The sequence below is a fragment of the Manacus candei genome, unplaced genomic scaffold, assembly GCF_025592945.1.
Source record: "Manacus candei isolate 608988 ecotype Guabito, Panama unplaced genomic scaffold, ASM2559294v1 h1tg000020l, whole genome shotgun sequence".
Classification (NCBI taxonomy): Eukaryota; Metazoa; Chordata; class Aves; order Passeriformes; family Pipridae; genus Manacus; species Manacus candei.
The window spans coordinates 5,254,331-5,276,562 of NW_026138068.1; the positions used below are offsets into that span (position 1 = coordinate 5,254,331).

General features: G+C 42.1%; 1 protein-coding gene across 1 annotated transcript in view; it reads left to right on the plus strand.

The window, feature by feature from the left end:
- The window catches only part of TMEM132C (transmembrane protein 132C), a 198,607-nt gene that overhangs the window by 90,403 nt on the left and 85,972 nt on the right, over window positions 1–22,232 (plus strand). The window contains exon 3 of the mRNA XM_051785437.1: window positions 20,366–20,512. Within this exon, the coding sequence (XP_051641397.1) occupies window positions 20,366–20,512 (147 nt within the window). The remainder of the gene's footprint in view (window positions 1–20,365; window positions 20,513–22,232) is intronic.

Consider the following 22,232-nt stretch of genomic DNA (forward strand, 5'->3'; position numbering starts at 1 on the left):
GCATAGACATCTGGCCTGATTCTGTTATGATTAAAATAAAAATTAGGCTAAGTGATGTATTTTTAATAACAGAGCAAAATTTGGAAGCAATTGAACAGGCAAAGTATTCAGAGGAAAATTAATACTTTCAGGGGAAAAATAATATCTTAAATTTAAATCTCCAGAAGCTGGGAATTATTTTATACATAACCTATAAAATAGACCCATAAAACTGCTTTTCAGGTGATAATACCTTTTCCAAGAACATAGTGGAATTCAGAATAGGCTGCACTCTTTGCAAACAATAATAATTTCCGAATTTTTTGTTAGGCAGCATTATAGTGACTTTTGATTAACAATTAAATGTCTTCTTTTAAGCCTTAGCAGCACACCTTTGTGGTATTCACAGTTATGTTCATGTTTGTGCTACTTAAAGGGGAGTCCAGTGCATAAAATGGGAAACAACTTGGAGCAGGGTGAGCAAACAGCAGAGGAAGGACTGTGCACTTTACTGTGATCACAGATTTGTATTCTTGAACTATAAAGATTCCAAACTATGTCATTGATTGAGACAGTCAGTGTCTTCTTGCACCCAAAGCTTTCAGTCTGGGACCTCCAAACTTACTTTTTAGTGTTTAACTATCAAATTTTAAAGGGATTGAGTGGTTTTCCTGTTTAAAAATGCTTTGTGCAAAAATAAATATCATACCATCTTATTAGCAAGAATGGTTTTTCTTTACATTTGCTTTAGAAGGTCAGCAACCAACACTTGCTCATCTCTGTCCTATTTTCCTGCGAAGCTGTGCTGAACTGTGCTTTAAATTATCCCATCTTAAAACTGCTGTTCCTTTTTTATCAGTTGGAAAACCTTTACAAGCCTCATAAGAGTCCTTGAAGCAGTTACCTTTGAACAATTACACCGGATTGTTATAAATTTTCCATATTGTTTTTATTGCCTCTCTGAAACGATCCGGGATTTTATATCCCTACTTTTTCATAGGGTCTGGTTCTCCTGACAGATGCTTGCTTACATCTCCCAGAAACTCTAATGAGAGCCAGGCATATGTCTGGTTTGGAGACTAGACCTCCTTATGCTCAGATTGCATTTCTTCCTTTTTTTCTTCTCAACCCTTCCGTGAAGTTAAAGAGGAGAACTGGGGCAGCCTCGTTCCATTCTGAGCTGTCCCTTTCCTTCACCCCTCCTTTTTTGAACTCTCATCCTCAGTGAATTGCAAAGTAGTGAGAGCAGTTTGTACTTACATTTTAGCTCCTGAAAGAGTATTTCCTAACATTTTAAAACTTTGAAATAATGACAGTGAGCTGAGACTGCACTCAGGGGTTAGCTGTAGAATTCATCTCTCCTCGTCTGGAGTGGAAGGTTTTTACAGGTTTCCATATACCTACTGCTTTCTTTGCCTTTCTACTCCCTTCCAAGCATTAAGCAGCCATTGTGTTCATGTAGCAAGTCCAAGGTGTCTTGGACTTTTTGCTGTTGGCAGGTGAGGATGCAGGAAATAGGGATTCACTTTGCATTTCTCCTGCAGGCTTGGGCAGGTGAAGCAGAGCAGTTTTTCTGTGTCTTTGGACTCGTCACCTTGATGTGCAGATAGAAATTTCTCCTCCTACCACTTTATCTGGGGTTTTGATTGTGACTGGAGCCTCTGGGCATGTAATAATACAGAACAAAATCCTACCTGTGAGAGCTGGGGGGAATAAAAAAAGCTGTGATGGAGCTGATAGGTAAGAAAAGTGCGGCGGTTTCGCGGGCGGCACAGCTCGTTTGATACGGGGCTCTCAGGAGACCTGGCTCTGTGGTTTAATCCTACCTTTATCTCTCTTCTGAGTACTTCTGATATTATAGTAGTTGCAAGAAATCTAATTAGCTAATGCTTCTACAGGGTGTTCAGATCCTTAGATAAAAGCCCGCCTACACACTGCACAAAGCGCCGAGGAACAGTTTGTAAACTTTGGTGACGCAGGGTGACTGAGACTGAGATGGTTTGGGATGATGGGGTGACTTCCAGTTTTCATTTTTTATGTGTTTGCCTATTAAAAGGAGTAAATAGCTGCTAATTAATGTGGGCTGTTCATTTTTCTGTCTTAAAAAACCTTTGTTTATGTGATCTGGGTTGTTGAGGCTGTCAAGAACTGCTTCTCAGTCAGATCTATTTAAAGAATAGCATGTACTAAGCTGTTCAAGACTGGCTTTGAGCATCAACTCAAAAACATCAAGCTAAAAAGTCCCTTGTAGTAATGAAAAGGTAGGAAAAATTCATCACTTATTTTTCCCTTCTGTGTGTCTGAGTCCAAATCCTGTCTCAGCATGAAAGCAAACAACACTTTTTGCTGCTCAGCACTGGGGAGGTTGTGCTTTCTCTTTGGGTTGGAACTGTTGGCTCCAAAGGCTTGTTGAGAACCTCGAGAGCTTGGCTGTAATGCTCTCTCCCATTAATGCAAAAATTCATTAAGAAAACTAGATGGCAAATGCAAAGCTTCTGTGCTGCTTAAATCCCCTAATCCTATTTTAAAGACTTAAATGTGAATAGGCTTCAGGCTGGTGGGATGTTAAGGGAGTGAATCTCACTGTAGGTGAGTTAAAGTGTCCTCAGAAACCAAGCAGGCTGGGCTTATTCTACTGCAGTTCTGTACCATTCACTGAGCTTATCCCATCCTCACATGGAGAGGGGAAATGCATGATTTCTAAAGCTTTTTTGGAAATGCCACATCATCCAACTACATTCATAGAGTATTCTATGTCGACACACTAAAAACCTTAGATCTCTGTCTTATCAAAGGTGCCACCGGTGTCAGGAAGGACTGACAGCTTCATAAATCGAGCAACTCTCAGGATAAGAGCAAAAATTACCATGTCAGTGTCAGTTGTAACCAAAAACAACGAGTGAATGCTCTGGACAGATAAAGCTATCAGAAAGCTCAGCTTTCACTATTTCTTTGTGTCTGGGATTGCGCAGGTGGTTTGGGAAATGCATCTGACCTGGAATTCCTTATCTGTTTACATGGCTGTAAAATAGGAGGAAGGAAAACTTTAATCAATAATATCTCACCCAGGCATCTCATAGCTGGGGTGGAGTGGTGTTGCTTAAACTCTGTCATTTTACTTGCTCTTTGACCTTTGCTTGGAGAGTCCAATAACAGGAGATACTTCCTGCTGTCAGTGGACAGACTCCCAACTCAATAATACAAACCAGTCACTTGGTAAAATTAGATTTCATGGTGTACAGGACAGCATGGGAAAGGAAATCAGGTGTAATGTGTTCTGGTCCTTTATTTTCAATTTAGTCAGTGTGTGATCTTGGGTGAGTCATTCAACCTTTTTGATCTACCTGCCCTCTACAAAACAGCATTGGCATGGCTTGGACCATAAACAAAAATGCTTTTCCTGCCTGGAAGTGCTATACCTTTGATAATCATGTATAAAAAATACTAATAGGGATCATATTTGAGTTAGAACTTTAGGAACGAAAAGTCAGCATCAGCACCAAGGATCACCTGTACTCCAATCCCTCTCCTTTTTATTTATATGCATTGGGTTTATCAAGCACTTTCAGGTAAGACAGAAATGCTGAAATGCACAAATGCCTCTTAATATACCCTCCAGCTCTCTGCTTGCATTGCTGCTTCTGGCTGAATAGAAAAAATGAGGTGTCTGGGGCTATTTTATCCGTGCTGTATGCTCCTGATTTTCCCTTGTTCCATGCTATTTATACAATCACAAAGCATTTGATGAGAATATGTCAATCTTATGCCAGGGTAATGGACATTCCATTACTTTATCTCTGCAGACATGGTTGAAAACATGAAGTGTAAAATCTGATTCATTACCCAGATTCTCGGAAGAGAACAGGACATTAATCTCAACTTGGCTTGTTAAATTTAGTTGCTCGTTGTCTCCTTCATTTAATTAATTATATTTCTGCTTCTGATTCTGAAGACCTGCACGTGTCCTTTCAGACAGTGATATGTACCCATGGAATTCTGGAGTTTCTGCAAAACAGTTTTTGCTGTCAAACATCTACAGAAGAGAATTTTTTTTTTTATACTTTGCAGTTCACAGGACACGTTTGCTGATGTTAACAACCCTACAGAAGGTACCTCATGTACCACATACACATATGGTATGGACACAAGCTCCTGGTGGGAATCATCAACTAGGGTTTCATGTTAGATGTTTCTTGAGGAATCTGACACTACCAGTAAAAAGGGGGGAGGATATCACTTTTCTATATTTTATTACAGCCAGTGAAAAAAGAGCAGGAAGGTGTAACAGAAGGGCTAAAATAAGAGAGTGTGGTGTGTACTGAGGTTCTAAGTGGTTTGATGTTGTGTCAGGCTGTTTGTTGCAAAACATTCCTGTTCTGTAGCTCTCCCCCTGATGCCTGGGTTTTCAATCAGCCACTCTGTAAGTGTGAAACAAGAAACCAGAAAGCACTTTCCTTTGGAACTGTTGACATGTGAGTTTGAAATCAAAATAGACTCGGTGGAAGTTAAGCTGTTTGATTGGTCATTTTTTAACAAGGCAGATCCATTTCATCATTGTTTTCAAGAGGAAAGCCCTCTTGAGTGTCACGACTTTTTAAGTGGAATTTTTTTTTTTTTCCCCAGGTTGTTCAGTTTTAGTCTCAGCTAGATACTGGGATGAGAATGGAAGAACATAAATTTTTACTGAGCATAAGTCAACTGCATTTCTTGTCCAGGACTTTGCATCAAAGGTGTTCAAATGTAAAGGTAATCTCAGTGCCTGAGGCTCTTCTGTAGTCCTTGTACTTAGAGTGCTTATCACTCCTCTGCCCTAAAGCTCTTGACTAATGCCAGCTGAAAGCCTGCAACACAGCTGGGAGGGCAGGGAGGGGAACTGCTCCAGGAGGATGGGGAAATGAAGGCAGAGAACTGCCTGAAGCAGCAGAGATGCCCATATATAGCTCTGTGCCTTTGAATCTTAGAGCAAAGGTTCAAAGGCCTGAGATGGACTAGTGGGAAGGTTTACATCGATACACACTCTTTAAGGTGTGTGTGTTTAGGCTGGGGTCAGCCAAAGAGCCAGTCTGACACCCCCTCCCAGTTATTTAATGTGCCTGGAAACAAGCTCACTGGAATTTGTAGAACTGTAAGTCAGCACCTGCCGTGCTTTTTAACGCCGGTGTTGCTGAACCTTCACAATTTCCTCGGGAATTTCAGTCTCAGTGGTTATTTTAAAGGAGCATTCTCTGCTGCAGTTATGGGATGGCAGGAGGGTTGCAACTTCCCCTTGCAAAATGATATTTCAAGCCCTTATATTTACAGAGGAAATTTAGAGGAATTTCACCAAAAATTTGAAGGATGGACTCAAAAGGGGAGAACTTTTTATTAAAGGAGTTTTTTTTATTTCCTTCCACCTCATGGGATTAGATATCCCCCAGATCACTGTGCTTTGAGCAGTTGAGATTAGCAATATTATAAGAAGTGTCTGTGGTTTTTGGGTGCCTTTATTTTAGACCACCCCCTGTGAAACACTTTATAAGAACACGTGCGCTCATGCCATGATTTCAGTTTTATTAGAAAAACAGCAGTACCAGAAGAAAATCTCTTGCCTAAGGCATATTCCATATGTTACTGCTCAGTGCTTTATTTTTCAGGCCTGCAAGAGACAAATGCACTTATTCCATTAATAAAGCTCGTGACTGAAAGTGCAGTTCTGCCCTGGAAAAAAGAGAAATGTGGGGTTCTAAGTTCGTTTTCCATCACCAGCTCCTACATTAAATTTGTTCAGATTACAAATGAAAAGGTGGTGTTATTTTTCAGGCTGTGAGCCCGTAGGCCCCAGCCTTGTCTGTGAAAGCAGCCTTTTCATTCCCATATGGAAATCACAATACAGGAGGCACAGATCAGCTCTCATGCTTTGCTCTGCCTCTGCAAGGTGACTTCATGTTTTTATAAGGTTGGTGTTATTTACTGCTGCTGTGAAGCCTCTTTTTACATGTATATAGAGGGCAAATCCTAATAATTGAAATATACTCTGAGCACTCAGCTGAGGGAATACAAACACCACTTCTCTGCTTTTCTCCCCTCGTTCGGCTCCGCTCGCGAAAGTTTTAATGCAAACGTAGAAATACAATTTTATTCTTTTAAACCCCTCTCTCTTCCTTGTATAATGATTTTGTAACCTCCTGGTTCTCAGCTCTCTGCCTCACCATTCAAAAGTAAATCTCCCCACTCTCCTGATGGATTTATTGAACCTCACGTTCCCCTCGGCATTCGGGCGGCTCAGCTCCCGCTCCTTGTTTTTACCAGGAGCTTTAGACAAACATCACGAGCCAGCAGAGAGGATCCAGGGAAGATGCATTCATCCCGGGGCCTTAAGCTGTGTGAATAGCAGAGGTATAAATAAAAAATAAAAAAAATAGGTCACTGCTCTTCCAAATGCCACAGACAGAAGCTGGGAAATTCCAGCTGGGAGGGCTGTGTGAACGAGCGTCTGTTTTCAGATAAATGCCAAAGTGTTGAAGGGTTTTTGGGGGGTCAGGGTGGGGAGTTAACATTTTGAGGGGGAAAGGAGGAGTAGAAGCAGGTGAGAGGGGCGGTGTTTGTTTTCTGCATCACTTGCAGTAAAATCTGCTTTAAAATCACCAATATAATGGGATTGGGGAGGGGCAAAGGTTCTTAAAAATTCATAAAATTGGATTGAGAGAGCAGGTTGGTAGTGAAAGACTAAATTAGATGGCAACTGAAAGCATACTTCAGTAGCTGTGTGTCAGCTGGCTGATGAAGCCAGTCCTTCAGTCCACCCCTGGAGCTCAGGTATGTCTGATCAGTGCTAGGGCGGGTGTCCTAAATTTTCACACCCAACTGAAGTACTTAATCCAGCATTAATTTTGAGATTTTTTTTTTTATACTTTCCACTGCTACTTTTCAGTAGCAACAGTTACATATTTGAAATGCTCCGTCTCAGCTCATTTTTTTGACTTTTTATATGCTGAAAGGATGGCCTTAAAATTTCATGATAAGCTGTAAAATGTCCTTGCAGCACATGACATAAAATGAAGTCACAAATGATCTCGTGGCTCACTGCTGTGGGTGGTTCAGTATTACACCACGGTGATATTGGCTGGCACACTTTCTGCATATCAACTGCATGGCAGCTCTGCTCCTTGAAATACAGCTGTACTGCTAATATTTACTTAGTTTAGTGGTTCTCCACGCTGAAAATCAGCACCCACTCTCCCCACAGATGAGAGAAACAACAGGTCTTTGGGATTGTGATAAATTTTTGGCTCCATGTGCAAGTAGGTAGTACCTGGCCTTTGAGTACTTTGATCCAAACAAAATCAAGGTTCTTCCAGCAGGTTATGATGTGAATTTTTCCCTTTCTTCTCCCTTTAAAAAACCCTCTTGGGGTATAAACTCTCTAATAATGCATTAGTATGACAGCACAGCAGAGCTTTTCTCCTGAGGCTGCTGTTTGTGCTCACAGTAATGATATGGTCCAACCTCCCGTCTCATTGGGGTTGCCTTATCACCTCTGTGTTGGCTCAGAGTTTGCTCACACTGACATGGTTGCATTTGCATTAAACTCAGCACTGTGAGCATTAAAGCAGAGCATGTAGTGGGTGCATATTATAATTGCATTTATGTGATGTTTTCTGACATAGTCGATACTGCTGAGAGCTAATAAACATCCCCAGCTGCGAGTTCACAGGGACACGTGGACTTGGGGCAGGGGGGAGAAGACCCAGTGATTGATGGGGGAAGGACTTTAATTATAGAGGGGACTGTAATTTTAAGGGAGCTCAAGGTACTAAAGGCCTGACTCAATTTTCATCCTCTCAGAGCTGGCCCTGAATTCCGTCTTCATGAAACTTCTGTTGCTGAGAGAAGACTTAGTACCTGATGACCAGTCTTGTCCCCTTTAACATCAGTAACACAAGTTGTGTCAGGCCTAAAGGACATGAGATCGAGAACATCAATGTCTTGCTTGACAGAAATGTGTGTGGGATTTTGTAGAAGGATCTGTGAGGGTAGTAATTTGTCTCTCCCCTGGGGTACTCCAAGTGTGAAAGTGTCTGCTGCTCACAAAAAAAAAAATAAATGTATAATTGCATGATCAGTTGATGAAATCAAAGTGAAATTGCTGGCAGCCTTCTTCCTGCCCTCCCTATGTTTTTCTAGCATTAACATTCTAGCTTTGTCACCTCTGATCAGGGGAAGATAAATCCTTCCTTTTGTAAGGAGCAAGAAACACTTTCCCTCAGTACATAGAATAATGGCCTCTTCTGTATATTATTCATATTCCTCTCTTTGTACTTGTCATTTCTCTATATCCTTGGTTGTTGTATACCCCATAATTCTTGGTGGTTTTATCTAAGACCTTTCAAATAAGGAAGTAAATGACTTAGGAGACAGGGAGAGGTTTTGCTAAGGCATTAAATAGGCTGGCATATGTAATGTGCAAGTGCCATAACACCACCCTCTGTGGCTGCCAAGCAGCCTCATCAGCTTTCTGGTGGATGGGGGCCAGTGCTGAAACATCCCTCACAGCGACAGGTTGTTACTATAACAAAGGGAAGCCTGTAAACCAAGTTTTTCTCACCTGTTTCTAGAGATACTTCACGGAATAGCACAGAAATGGAGCCCACACTGCTTGTCTTTGGCCCAAACCAGAATGTGCAGCAACTTTGCCAGCCCTGGGCACCGAAAGGAAGCGGCGTTAGAAGGGAGTGGTGGGAGGATGTACAATTATATGTTGGTGATCTTTCTGTTCTGTGTCTACTGTTTGAACCATTCTGGTGTAGCCCTGACATTTCCAACCTTATCTCCTCAGACTCTTGTCTCCTGAGGTGGCTTTATCTGTGAGCAGAAACTGTTGGAGAAGTTAAAGGGCACGGTGGAGATCCTGTAGCAGCACTTCCAGGCTGATTGCAGGGGATGCTCTGTGTGTGCTCCCCTATCCAGGCACATGGTTACCAGCATTTCATTTGGAATGTTATTAGTCTGATACAGTGTGTAGCTGCTTCAGCATTTTCAGAAAGCAGATCCTTTGTTGCTGCTGAAGCCTGTGCAGCCCTAAATCAGGTGCTTGTGTTGTGCCCTGTCATTTGCTGTTTAGGTCTAGATGAGTTTCTGCTGCATCAAGCTGAAACAAAATGATTTTCATCCCTGCAGTTAGTAGCTGGCTGTAGTTGGATGAATTGAAATGACTTTTGGGGAGAGTCATTGAGGGAGAAAAAAGAGACTCCCCAGGAGATGATAAAGGGAGTGTGACTTAGGCTGATTTGGAATCCTCTCCAAGAAAAAGCAATAAACACAATAAGAGTTACAAATGTATTGATCTATTTTATCTTGTAGGTGGTTTTTCTTGTTTTAAGTATATCATGACTTTAATATCTGCATCCAGGAATAAGCTGTTGCCTCTGGCTTTCACCGACAGCTGGTTTTCTTTTGATACATCCCAGAATCTTCCTGCTGATTCCTGCAATATGTCAAAGGAGCTCAGCAGTTTGTTGCCCTCTCAAGGCTTCACTCTGTTCATTATGGCTTCAAGAGTCCCCAGTTGTCTTCAAGTACAGGCACAGCCTCAAAAAAAAAATAATTTTAAAAAGGGTCCTTAAAAGGTGCTGTAGAAGTAGCTGACGATGGCCACGGGAACTGTCGCTCCTGGGCACGTCCAGCAGTGGTTATTGAGATAATATTGATGATCTCAATGGGCCTGGCAAATTAAAGGTGTCAAACCTGGTCCTGTGGCTGTACAGCAACAAACAGAAGGCTCGTGGTTTCTCATGCACAGACATCTGCTGCTCACTCCTAAGGCAGCCCCATCTCCAGCAAAGCCTTTCAGCCTTTTCAAAAGGGCAAACAGTGACTTGTTTAAAAAAGTGTCAAGTCATGCTTTTGTTTTCATTGCGGTTCTTGTCCCTTCCTTTCCTGCTGGTGAGTTTCTATAGGAAAAGGCCTTTCTTTGAGAGGCTGTAATTAGTGTTGGCCTTGGCTCTGCCAGCCCTCTGTGGGCAGGGAGGGAGGAGCTGGCTGAGGTGCTCTGCAGCAGTGAGTGCTGTTATAATTGGGCACTTGAGCCTGGAGTAAGATAAACCAAACACATAAAAGGGAAAGCAACTTCCTAATGAATCACTGCCCGAGCTCTTGTACCTAATCCTTCAGTGGAAGAGCCCCACAGCTGGCTCATTTCTCTTGTAGTTGGTATTTATTCCTTGTTTTCCATAACAGGAATTGGGCATCACTTACCTAATGTGGAAAGACTTTAAGGGGCTCCCTTTGTTGGGATATTTAAATCCAGCCAAGACAAGTGATCTTTCTAACAGTGTATCCCAAGGTGGCCTGAGGAGGAGCAGGTAATTTATTAGGAAGAACAGCAGACAAAATCATGAGGTGGGAACGTAATTTCTCCACTAAGGAATTGTGAAGGAGTTGAGAGAAATTTTTTATTTTTTTTTTTTCATTTAATATAGCAAAAAACTTGCCAGTCTGGAGGACCCCTCACAGTCTGTGTTCTTATCATCTGGCAGCCTCATTGAAAAAGGACCATTACAAGAGGAGGTGCAGAGTTGCAGAGTTATACAAAGGCAAGAGAAAGCAACTGTGGAGGGATGAAGTGGAGAGGGACAAGAAAATTTGGTGTATGAAATACTGCAGGTGTGTTTCTGTGGACAGGCATATACAAGGTAACACCCACCAGGTTTTGAAGAGGTTCTTAATGATTAGAAAATTATTTTTGTCTCTCTGTTCAGTCACTTCTGGGGAAAAAACAGGCTTGTTGAAGTTACAAAAGAAGCTGCAGGAGGATGAGAGCAGTTTTCCACATTACTTGAACTCTCTGAGCCACGTCCCATCCGTCATTTATCAGCACTGTTTTCTTGCTCCTGAGCCACAGGAGGTTCCATCACGTCCCCTGGATGTGACAGTGCCCACTGGCTCTGGCAGGCCAGGCAGTGACCCCATGGAAACCCAGGTGGGCTTTATGGATCTGATCCATGGCCCTTGAGGTCAGCAGGAGTATTTTTGCTGACTGACTGAAGGCTCAGGGGCTTCAGATCTGTGCCTAAATACACAAACTACCAGCAACAGCCTCAGGGCACAGGGATTTGTGCTATTGCTGGGTAAACTTAAAGCATAAAAGAACCGAATTTGGAGGCTGTGGTACAGATCACTGCCAGCATTTACTAGATTAAGGCTCAATTCTGTGATTAAAGCAGTTCTGCTTGCTCTATCCCCCTAGACCATCTCTGTAGCATTTCTCTCACACTCCTGCATGCAGATTACAGCTCAAGGTGGGCTTGTTCTGAAACATGGTTAAGATCAGCAGCAGTGTGAACGTGCCTTAAAGTGCCCATGTACAAGTGTGAGAATTATGATGAGCAGAGTAAGAACCCTGCCAAATATTGGAGTCGTGGTACAAGGGATATGAGGGAAACACGTGGCCATAATTCCTGTCCTGTTCTCCAGTTATCTCAGCAGACTTTCTGCTTTGGTGATCACAGTTTTGGCACTTGTCTGTGCCAAAAGGTTGCCCCTGGTTGGTGCTGCTCAGTACTTCAAAGGGAGAGGGAGAAGAGGCAGAACTAAAGGGATGGGAGCACATGTTATTATAACTCCTGCAGAGTCAGCAGACTCCTGCTGTCTGCAGGGAGTTCTCTCCAGGGCAGTGGGAAAATGCTCCATCCTTGAGTCAATTTAAGTTAAACTAATTAGATTACAAACGAGACAGTGCTGCATCTTGGGGGTGAACCACCTGATAATCAGGATTTTCTTTAGTTGCTTGGACAAGTACCTAGCACAGTGCATAACATCTGAAACAACTGTTTGAGTGAATGGCTCCTCTCTTTCTCAGTGTTTTAAGCACACTTGCCCCCCTACCTCTTTCCAGCAGTTGATTTCAGCAAAATTATTTCTCTAAGAAAAAAGGAAACACAACCCTCCCAGCTTCATAGCTGATGGCAGAACTGTGTTCATGGCAGTTGCTGAACGGGGAGTGTGGATGGGATTAAAAACACAAAGGGACTGCACGGGAAGATTACTTCAGAAAGTCACTTGGGGTCTAAGTAATAATCCTAATAACCACTGCAAACAGTAAGTATTTTCCTCAGCAGTGCTATTGCTCTGCCAACTGGGGGAATGTCACAAATATGCAGCTTAGAGATTTTTTTGGTAATAATAGAAACTGCCTGTAGTAGGGAATATAATCTCAAAGCATTTACTTATCTAAAAAGTGTCTCTGGTCCTATAAAGTAGATCCATGGAGGCAATGAGCTTGTATTTACCACGTGCAGCTGAATCTGTGCTCTGGATTCACCCTGGTTAGGATTTTTGTTTACACAACATCCATCTCTGTCTCTCTCTCTTCTGCCTCTCTCAGCAAGCACGTGTCCCTGTGAGAAAGGTGCTTATTCCAACTCACTTTTGGACAGCAGAGCAGACAACATGGGCTCCAATGTTTCCTTATGTAAGGAATTTATAAATGAGTGTTCCCTCAGATACAGAGACTTTACCTCAATGATTATGCATCAACTTCTTTCAGTTCCTTGCAGAGTCCATGAGATGGATCTTTGACTCAGAGCCATTAGTCAGCTTGAGTTTCAAATTAGAAAAGAGCCTTTGTACTCATTCATTCCTGAAGGAGATGGAAAGGGTGAGTAAGTCATAAGAAAACTGCAAACTCAGACTGTCCCCGTGTCAGCTATGGTCAAGCATCTCAAATGCTTGGTATGAGGAGCACAGAGGTTTGAAAGTATCGCTGCAAACCCCTCTCAGGCTCTGTAAGACTTTGGTCCTCACTAAGTTTCCCTTGCATTTCTTGTGAACCAGGATTTTTTGCTGATTCCGTGAGTAACAGGTAAAGGGCAATGAAAATAGGGCTGGAAATATTAGCCTTGTCCCATGTCTCAAATTGTATGTTCCCATCTGCTGATTAATGCATGCATTGTAAACTCTGAGAAGGAGATCCTTCTGTGCCATCCTTGGACAGAGCTTATCAGCAGGGGATCTCCATCCTTCCTAATGGGAATGGATTTTTCTATTTTGAGACGCCATCCTCAAGTGTTGCAAGAGTACTGAGGGTTACAAAAGAAAAAAATAAGGGATTCCTGTTACTGAAAACACTTATTCTTCTGCTGTCAGCTTTCCATCTTCCTCCTTTCTTAATAGCTGTGAGAATTCATTCCAAATGGCTCTGGGAGCTGAGGCTTAAAAAACCCTTAAATATCTAATCCCTGCAATACTTCATGTAAAATGTAAAATGTAAAACTGTGGGAGTTGGCGACGACTGTTGTGTCCAAAGAAATTCTGGAAGCTGTGGACTGGGGAGTTAAGAAGAGGAAGGTGTTTGCTGAACTGGAGCTATTTGGTGCATGATTTTTGCTTTCTTCTACCAAGGACTCTCTTGTCTCTTATCTTGTTACTGCTCTGAGAATTTGAGCTCAGTATCAGTGGTTTTGCCACCCAAGTGGCTCCATAAATGCAATCAGCCAAGGCAGAGGGCAGGGAGAGCTTCTGGCAGCGTTGCAAGAGCTCCTTTATGTTCTGAGCTCCTGTGAGCCCATTTCAGGTCTAAGTACTCACCTGGATTAGAGAACCCCTTGGAAATATCTGGGCTGAACGTGGTTGTTCCTCTGAAAGCAGGATGAGCTGGAGTGAAATGCAGTAGCAGCTCTGTGACAGCTGCTGGGAACGTCAGGAGTTTACAGTGTTTATCTTTGCTGGAGGCAGAATGTTAGCAGGTTGTAAATTCAGATTAGGTTTCCTCACAGCTTGGAAGACAAATCCAGATTCTCTGTGTTGTGTAATTCCCTCCTGCTTTTATTGATGTATATTTTTATGTTTTGGATTTTTTTTCCTCCTGCCTTCCCTAACCCCTTAACTAGTGCTGTTGACATTCAGTGCTGGAGAAAGCAGTTTTGCCATGAGATCTATTAGGAGGTTCAGTCATTGCCTCTGTGGTTTAAGTGGTGGTATCCAAGCTTCACAGAAAGCATCTCTTTCTCCTTTTCTTTTAAAACTTTATAAACCTGACACCTCAAGAGAACTGGTAATGCCAGCAAAGAGTTAACCACAGAATTCATCCCAAACCAAAGAGCTGTGTCACTGGAACATCCCAAAGCACAGTGGATTTCTTCTTTGGAAAAAAAAACCCTAAATCTAAAATACAGCTGACAGCATCTACCTCGTGCCTTGCAGCTGAGCTCTTCAAAGCTTCCGAAGGGATGTGAAGCACCTATTCCTATTGAAATAAAAGGCAGCTGATTTTCCTGCGGTCTCGGAGAATTGCAGTTATGTAAGAAACACTACAAAAGAACAGCCCTTGAGCTATTTCAGATCCCAGGATTCCTCACTGCCAATGGAAGGAATTAGTGTAATTTTGATGGACAGTGAAGTCACCAAAATATGCAGTTTTGAGGAAGCTGAATTGAGTCCAATCTGCCTGACAGAGGAGGCTTCAGAAATACTGAAATCTGTCTCAGCTGCTCACTGTATTCAAGAAGCTTAAGCATTCTGGTTTGGAGGTTCTTAAGGATTTGATTACTGCATTTTCAAAGTAAAATATTTCAATTTTTTTGTCGTTTTTTTTGATGTGGCTTTTTTTTTTTTTCTTTTTAAGTCCTTTTAAGTAAAGCAACATTCTGGTCTATTTGAAGTGAAAGAAAAAATGGAAGGAACAAAGAGCAAGAACTAAATACTGAGAGTTTTAGCTGTTTTGACATTTTAAAGGGTGTTTACTCTTTTTCTACAAAAGTTGTTTCCTGAAGGCCTTTTTTGGTTACACCATGAGAAAAAAAAATGTCTGAAGGAGAAAGGATGCTCTGAGGAGCGAGGTCTGATGATTAACCTGTGCTGTAAATGTAGAAATCCAGGTAAACAAAATGCATGGATGGCTCTTTGGACTACCCTTCTTAATGGGAACCAAATCTCTAATACTACTGTTAGCAGTAATTTATTACCTAATAAATGTAGTACCTAAATTCCCCAGTGGAGACAGGGCTCTCTTTTGCTGCCTGTCTGTGTGTGTGGCTTGTAAGTGAAAACCTCCAAAGAGGTGGCCACGTAGAGCACTGGTGGACATCTGCTTGCTGGAGTAGGATGGATCAAACAAGGATCCTGTGGCTTGTGTGGAGTCGTGCAGGAAGCCTGGAGCTGATACCTGATCCCCGTATTCCCTAAGCTGAACCATAGCCACTTAATCACACTTGCTCTGTCCGTGTATTTTGCAAATTAAAGGATCATATTTGAAGGGCTGACACAGCTAACCAGGTCATATTCTTCTGTTCCACATTTGGCTTCTCAACTTTTAATGAGTAATGTTTTGCAGGCAGATGTCTGTCCTGTTCCTTCAGAGCTGCACTGAGATCTAGCAACTCATTTCACATAGAAAGATGAAAGGAAAAATATTTACTTAATAAAACAAATCTTTCTTAATTGCTGTGGTTAGTCTCTTGCCTGGGTTTTATGGGTTCCTCCAGCTGGCTTTAATCTCCTGATTTACTCTTGGAACAAAAGAGGAGAGGACTGAACATTAATTATGACAGGAAGAAGTTGAAATTTTTCTGGCAGAACTCATGAAGTTTTGAGACTTACTGTAAAGTGCAGCCCAGAAACAGCCCACCAGGAGAGGCTCCCTGGGTTTCGGGAGATTCAGTAAAATAATTTCTCGCCGTGTGACCTTTACAGTCAATAAGGTCAAGGGCTTCTACTGGTCTGGGCAACTGTTAACAAAAAGTAGCAAGAAGCATCGAGGCTCCAGAGGAGACTGACCAAAAGGGGTCAGCATTTGTTAAGTTGAAACACCAACTTGACAAATGCAAAGAGACGAGGATTTAGGTGTGGGGGTGCAGAGGGCTTAGCAGGAGCAGCTCGTGTCTGCTCGTGGGGCTCAGGGACTGCCTTGGGGATGAGCCTTCCCCGGTCACACCGAGCCTGCCTCTGCCCCTGATATTTATGTTTTGAATACTCACTGACGAGAGGTCTTCTGGCCCAGCAGCTCTGACAGCAGATGTGAGCTGAAGAGACTGTGCAAAGCAGTGGTCACTGATCTGAACCCAGACTGCTCCCAGATCAAAGGACAACGTGCCGGGGCTGGGAATAGCATGGCATTTATCAGGAGCACAGAAGATGCAGGGCTTGGAATAACCCTCTGGAAATGAACAGCCTAACAGGAAACAGAAGGCTTAGTGTCTGGAAAAAACTATTCCAGCTATTATGAAGATCACTGGTTATAGGAATTTAGTATTGATTTAGCTTTTTATCCTTTAGTGCAGCCTCGTCTACCCCAGCTGCTCTGTAAACCTGCTGTTGGGGTGCAGTTTGGCAGCACTGCTCACCCCATGTGAGAGGTGCTGCTGCTGCTGAGAGTGTTGCCCTGACCTGTCTAGAGCCCTTGCCTCCTGCTTCTGCACTTCCCTGGCACTGCCATTGCTGCTTTCCTGGTCTTGCAGTGAGCAATCCAGGAAGATAAATCATCCTCTGGTTAATGCTGCCAGCTCAGTGCTCAGCTGGGTGTTAGTGCCAGGCCACAGGGAGTCAGGGAGCTGTTCAGCTCCTCATCAGCCTCACAGGGTGTTATTCTACCCATAACTTCAGATTCTTCCTTTGCAGGTACTTATCTGTGTCACAGCACACCCAGGCAGTGCAGCCCTGCTTGGATCCGTGTTTTGAGCATGACTTTCTCTGGAATAAGAGAGGTGATGCTCTCTAGGATTAGCATACATCAGCAAAATCATATGTGTGAAGAACTGTTTGGAGCACTCAGCAGCCTGCCCCCTCTATAGCACTGCTGCAGGTAGCAGAACCCTTCCACAGCCAGAGCAGTTTAGCAAGATTAAAATTTAAATTTAAATAGGAAGCTATAATTTGAGCTCCTTAAATCATAAGTCACACCTTCAGCTCTGGCTGTTGCTGATTCAATTACCTTTTGGTTCCTGTCTTTAATAGTTGTATAGTATTATGTCTAAATACTGCTGAGCTTTCTTGTGATTTGAGGACAGTGAAATGAAACAGTTAGATTTTCATATGTATTTGATCAGAAGGTATTAATTAGAAGCTTCATTTCTAAGTTTGACATGTTATGAAGATAGAGTGCTAAATGGAAGTCTTCGTATATAACTGAAAGCTTCAAGTTGGAAATGAGATATTTGCTTGGAAATTGCACATTTACAGAAGTTCACTTGCTGTGAGATTATGTAAGCAAATAAATGCTTTCACTTGGTCTCAACAAAAATTAAGTAATGATTCCTAGGTAAGCTGCTGAAGACTCTCTGTAACGTCTTTGAGATGCTGCTTGTTCTGCACGCCAGCAAAATCTTTTAATTCTCCATCTGAGAGACTTAAAGAGAGAGACAGTTATTTTGAGACAAAGCTGAGGCAGAGATTTCCTGTGCTATGAATTAATAACCTTAGAAGTTGAAGCAAGAAAATCTTCCAGTGTTCTGGCTGCCATGTGCTCATAAAACTGGAAAACCTGCATTCAGATGGATGGAGTCCTCCATCCAGTGTGGGATTGAAGCTGACCTGGGGTGTTCTGTGCTGTTCTTAATGATGGGCTGTCCTTCATCTTTCCATTGCGAGGTTTGCTTTTGTCAGGAGATCAAAAACTGTGCTGAACTTTCAGCATGCACAAAATCAGCCTCGAATAAACGAACTGCTGCCCTTAGGTTTTTGTGACTTGCTTAGCAGGGTCTGTGTTTAGACCCAGAAAAAGGAAAGGGTGATTTTTTGGGGGGGCTGTGGTTTCATTACTACCACCATGATGAGCACACAGACAGAGTGACAGGGACAGTTCAGTGGCACTCACAGAAAATTGTCTAGAATGACACTGGAGGGGAAGATTTTGACTCCACTTGGGGTGGAAGTCCAAGCTGACAAGTTATGTCTGGTAGATGCTTGCAGGTCATAGAAAAAGCCTCTGTGTGAGGACAAACATCTAGTTGTGAATAAGTAGACATGGCAAAGAACTTCCCAGTTGGAGTGGGGAGCCACACATTAAGGAAAACTGTATTTCAGTTGTTTCAGCTGTTTGTCTTCATTTATTGTCACCATACCTGCCTGCCTTAAGTAAACATGGTAAATGAATATATACTGTTATATTAGGTGGGTAAATACAGGAGACTGTCAAGTAATTTGGCCTCCACTTCCTCTTTCTTGGGGTTTGTTGAGGTAGTGTAACTTACAAATTTTTATGTACAAAGTTGGCACCATTGATTTAGAAAAAATTAATATTTAATCACAAGCATACAGCAAGGTCAACAAACTCTTGGTAAGGAATTAAACAGACTTTTCCTTGCTAGCACTCAAACACCAAGTAAATAAAAATTCAGTGAAATCATTTGTAGCATATGTGTACAGACTGCATTTGAAAATATATGGGGCTCAGTACTGTCTGACTTAATTCTGATTCATCCATTGACCTTGTTATATAAAACTCAATGCCCTTTTCAGAGGGAGAGTTGCAAATGGTGCTTCTGCATATTTATTTCGGAAGTTCAATCTTCTGGGTGTTCATACCCTAATTCCAGTGCTAAGTGCAATCACAACATTGATTTTTCTCACTAAACATAACCTACTTTACCCTGGGATGGAATTTTTTTTTTTTAATGGGCTTTATATAATGGCATATGTGAAAACCACTCAACTTAATGCCCCATACTGTAGTTAATTAACAAAATGGCATTGTAGCCATGGCCCCTCGTCCTCTGGCAGTGTATTTTACCACTAACCTTGGCCACACCAAATGTCCATCCTAATTAACAGGAGCCCAGGTATTGACTATGTCAAGCTACGGGGTGGAAAGAGCAATTTGCAGCTGCTGACAAAGTTGTAATTCTGTAGAAAATCCAGCCACGGGAACATCATTTGGAGTGGTGTTCTGCCATTTCAGAGCCCATCTCAAGGAGCAGCTGAACAAAGTGTCTAAACTATGAGTTTTTACTTCTCTCCAGTTGCTAAATGACAGTGCCCTAAAATACATCCAAACACACCTAAAATACAGGCTTCCAAAGACATACTGCAGGTTTTATATGGATTTGAGATTGGTGGTAGTGTTTTAATACATTTATTTTGTTCATTTCTTTGAGCTGTGATAGGCTGGGAGACGTAATGGGACTTGAAGCTCTAATGAACCTTCAGTAATGGATTTGATTCTTCCTTTGCTTTTTCTGGTTTTGTTTCTGAGTAATTCAGCTTGAAGGCACTACAGATGCATCAGGTTTGTGCCAGTTTTACAAGAGCAGGACAGTATTCTGTGAAGCTCCGTGGTGTTTCATGTTACAAAGGAGAGGATTAAGCATTTATGCTCTTATACTGAGAAAAAAAAAGAGTTTTCTTTTTCAATGCCTTAAATTAATTGTGTTCTGTCTCGCTGTTGAAAAACTGCAGCAAGAGGACAAGTGCTCTCAGTCATTCATAACTACAGTTTTTAATTGTTTTATTGGCTGAAGATGCAAAAAGACCTTTTTTTTTTAGAGTAACTTAGGTACTCTGTGTCCTCATAAATGTCAAGAAGATACCTTGACATCATCATCTTGTTAGATGATGATTTCTGCTCAGTAAATAACATTTTTTGTTTCATTTATCATTCCTGGTGCGTTGTAGCAGAACTGAAGATCAGCAGCTAAACATTGTGCACCCAAACAACATCTTTGCTGGGAATTCCTTGTACAAATGCTCTTTAATTAAGCAAGTGCTCTTTAATTAACCCTCCATACAGTTGTTGCTGGTGTTATTAGCATCACTAGATAAATACAGTTAACTTTTCCACTGGGCATAACAACAGTGGCAGAAATTTGCATCCTGTAAGAACATCTGTGAGTTACAAAGTCTTATTTTAACCAACAGCTAAATCCTCTCCAGGCTGGGCATTCCAGACAGAAATTTCCTTGGGAGTCTGTCTTAAAGAGGGAATTGTTAGGCAGAACAGCAAAAACCTGTCCACTGATACCTAGAAGAATATCATATGGAATAAAAATGGATTATTAAGGAAAACTCCAGTGAAGCATTCCTCTGTGCAATGATGAAAAACAGCTTCATCTTGATACAGAAGAACAGAACCTTCCTGAGTTTTCTGTGTTGGGACAAGTTTCTCTTTGGAAAAAATTATTGCCAAAATAGAGAAAAGAACCTCAAGTGCAGCTTTTCCTGCAAGGTTCAGATTTAATCCTAATTCCAGCCTGCTGTTGGCAGAACATATAAAGACACTGAGCTGGTTCTGTCCAAAAAAAGTGATGTGTTGCCACAGATCTGCATTCTTGATACCAGTCTCTTATTTATTGGTGGATTAGAAGAATATCTGGTACTTAGCTGAAAGCTGGTATATTGAGATTTCCATGCCTGAGCTGCACTCGAAGATCACAGTCCTGAATGACTCTTGTAAACCTTTTACAATTGCTGTTTTCAACAGGGCAAAGGTGAAGAAAGGTGTGAACATTCTGAGTGCAAAGACAAGTGACCCCCGGCAGTGGGACGTGAAGCAAGAGGTGGGGAATGGTGGAAAGCACTCAACCACAACTGTTATTTGTCAGAGGATAGCACCAAGTTCAAGGAACAGGTATGAAACCTCATATTCTCGGCACATTAAACTCATTTATGTCCATGATAGCATCCATTGGTTGAAAGACTTAAGGCTCATATTACCACTGCTCATAGCTATTAAACCTGTAGCCTGGAAATCTGGAGACACTTATGTGAACTGTGGTACCATCTGCTGATCTATAACAGGTAATAAAATTCACCAGCTCAAATTAAAAAAAATTAACGGGATAGACCTACGGTGGGGGTGCAGGGGTGTGTAATTTGGCATGAATATGAATATTCTTAATTTCAAAGGGGTTTAGTGAGCGTAATTTTTTGGTTTGATAGTTCTGACCTTGTTTCTCTGAACATATCACAGCCTCTGTGGTTGGTTCATCGAGCAAGCAGTGAATGCTCCCACAGTGAAGCCACTGTAACTTTGAATCATTGGTACAGGATAATTCAAACCTCCCAGTGTCTTGTGTGTAATACAGAAGAATCCCTTTTTGCAAACAGTTACTTCTTCCAGAACTGGGGGTTCCCTCGACACGCTGGTAACTGTGTGAGGCAGAGCAGTGCACTCTGGGGAGCACTGGGATGAACTGGTCTGCCAGTGCCTGCCTTCCTGTTTGGGGTGTTCTTGCTGAGACTTGGCCTGGTTGCTCCACAGACACAAAATCAGTGCTTTCTCCAGAAGTAGGATTGTCTTCCACAGCACACAGTGAAGTTAGATCTTGCTACTTTCAGTGGAAATTCTTTTGCTCTTCCCAGATATTGTCTAAATGAATTCTCACAACGTTGCTGTGCGTTAATCCATGCAGAGCATTTCCCTTGTGCAGATCCAGGCAATGCTTCCCTGGCTCTGTTCTCACTGTTAGCCACGGACCTGGGCTCACTGAAGAGTATCATAAAATCTTTGGGGGCTGCTGGGCTGGTTCTTGCTTTCCCATGCAGTTGGTTTGGACTGTCTTCAGGCACAGAAAACTGAGCACATTTCAGCTTTTGTGTTCTGTGCCCAAATATTGGACACCTGTAAAGTGTAGAAATTTCTCTCATCACGAGCAGCTTGTGACAAGATAATTCTCTGATTCAATGTGTTTACACTTGGTGAATGATCCCCCCCTGTCCCTGCCTCGACCCACGACCCTTTCATTCTATTTTTCTCTCCCTGGGCTGCTGAGGAGGAGAGTGATGGAGCTGCTTTAGTGGGCACCTGGCATCCAGCCAGGGTCAACCCACCTCAGGACTGGTACAGGCAAAGGAAAGATCCATCATTTGAGCTTTCCAGAGCTAAAAAAGCTGAAACCCAAAACAGTTTGAAAGGGAGGACACAGCTTTAGAACAGCGAGTAGCTCTGAGTGTATTTGCAACAGAGGAACTGTAATTGTCAGGTTATCACACCCCAATTAAATCTTCTCAATCCAATTTGCATGAAGTCTAATTAACCCATAAAAATATTTTTAGTGCTAATTGTGCAAATAAAAGTCAATGTTTCAATTAATGCCTCTTTCATTTGTGTGTGTAAATAGTTGCTGTCTTCTGAAGGCGTGAGGAGCCTGGGTTTGAATGAAGGGTTTTTGTACAAGGACGAGCTGGGTGGGAAATCCTGGTTATGTGTGCACTGAGATCCCAGTGGGAAAGCATATGATGTAGTGGGCATTACAGTACTAAGTGTCACTTGGAGGCCTCTCCACAAAGCACAATTATTTTTATGTAAATATATTATTTTTTTGTAAATATATTATTTTTATGTAAAT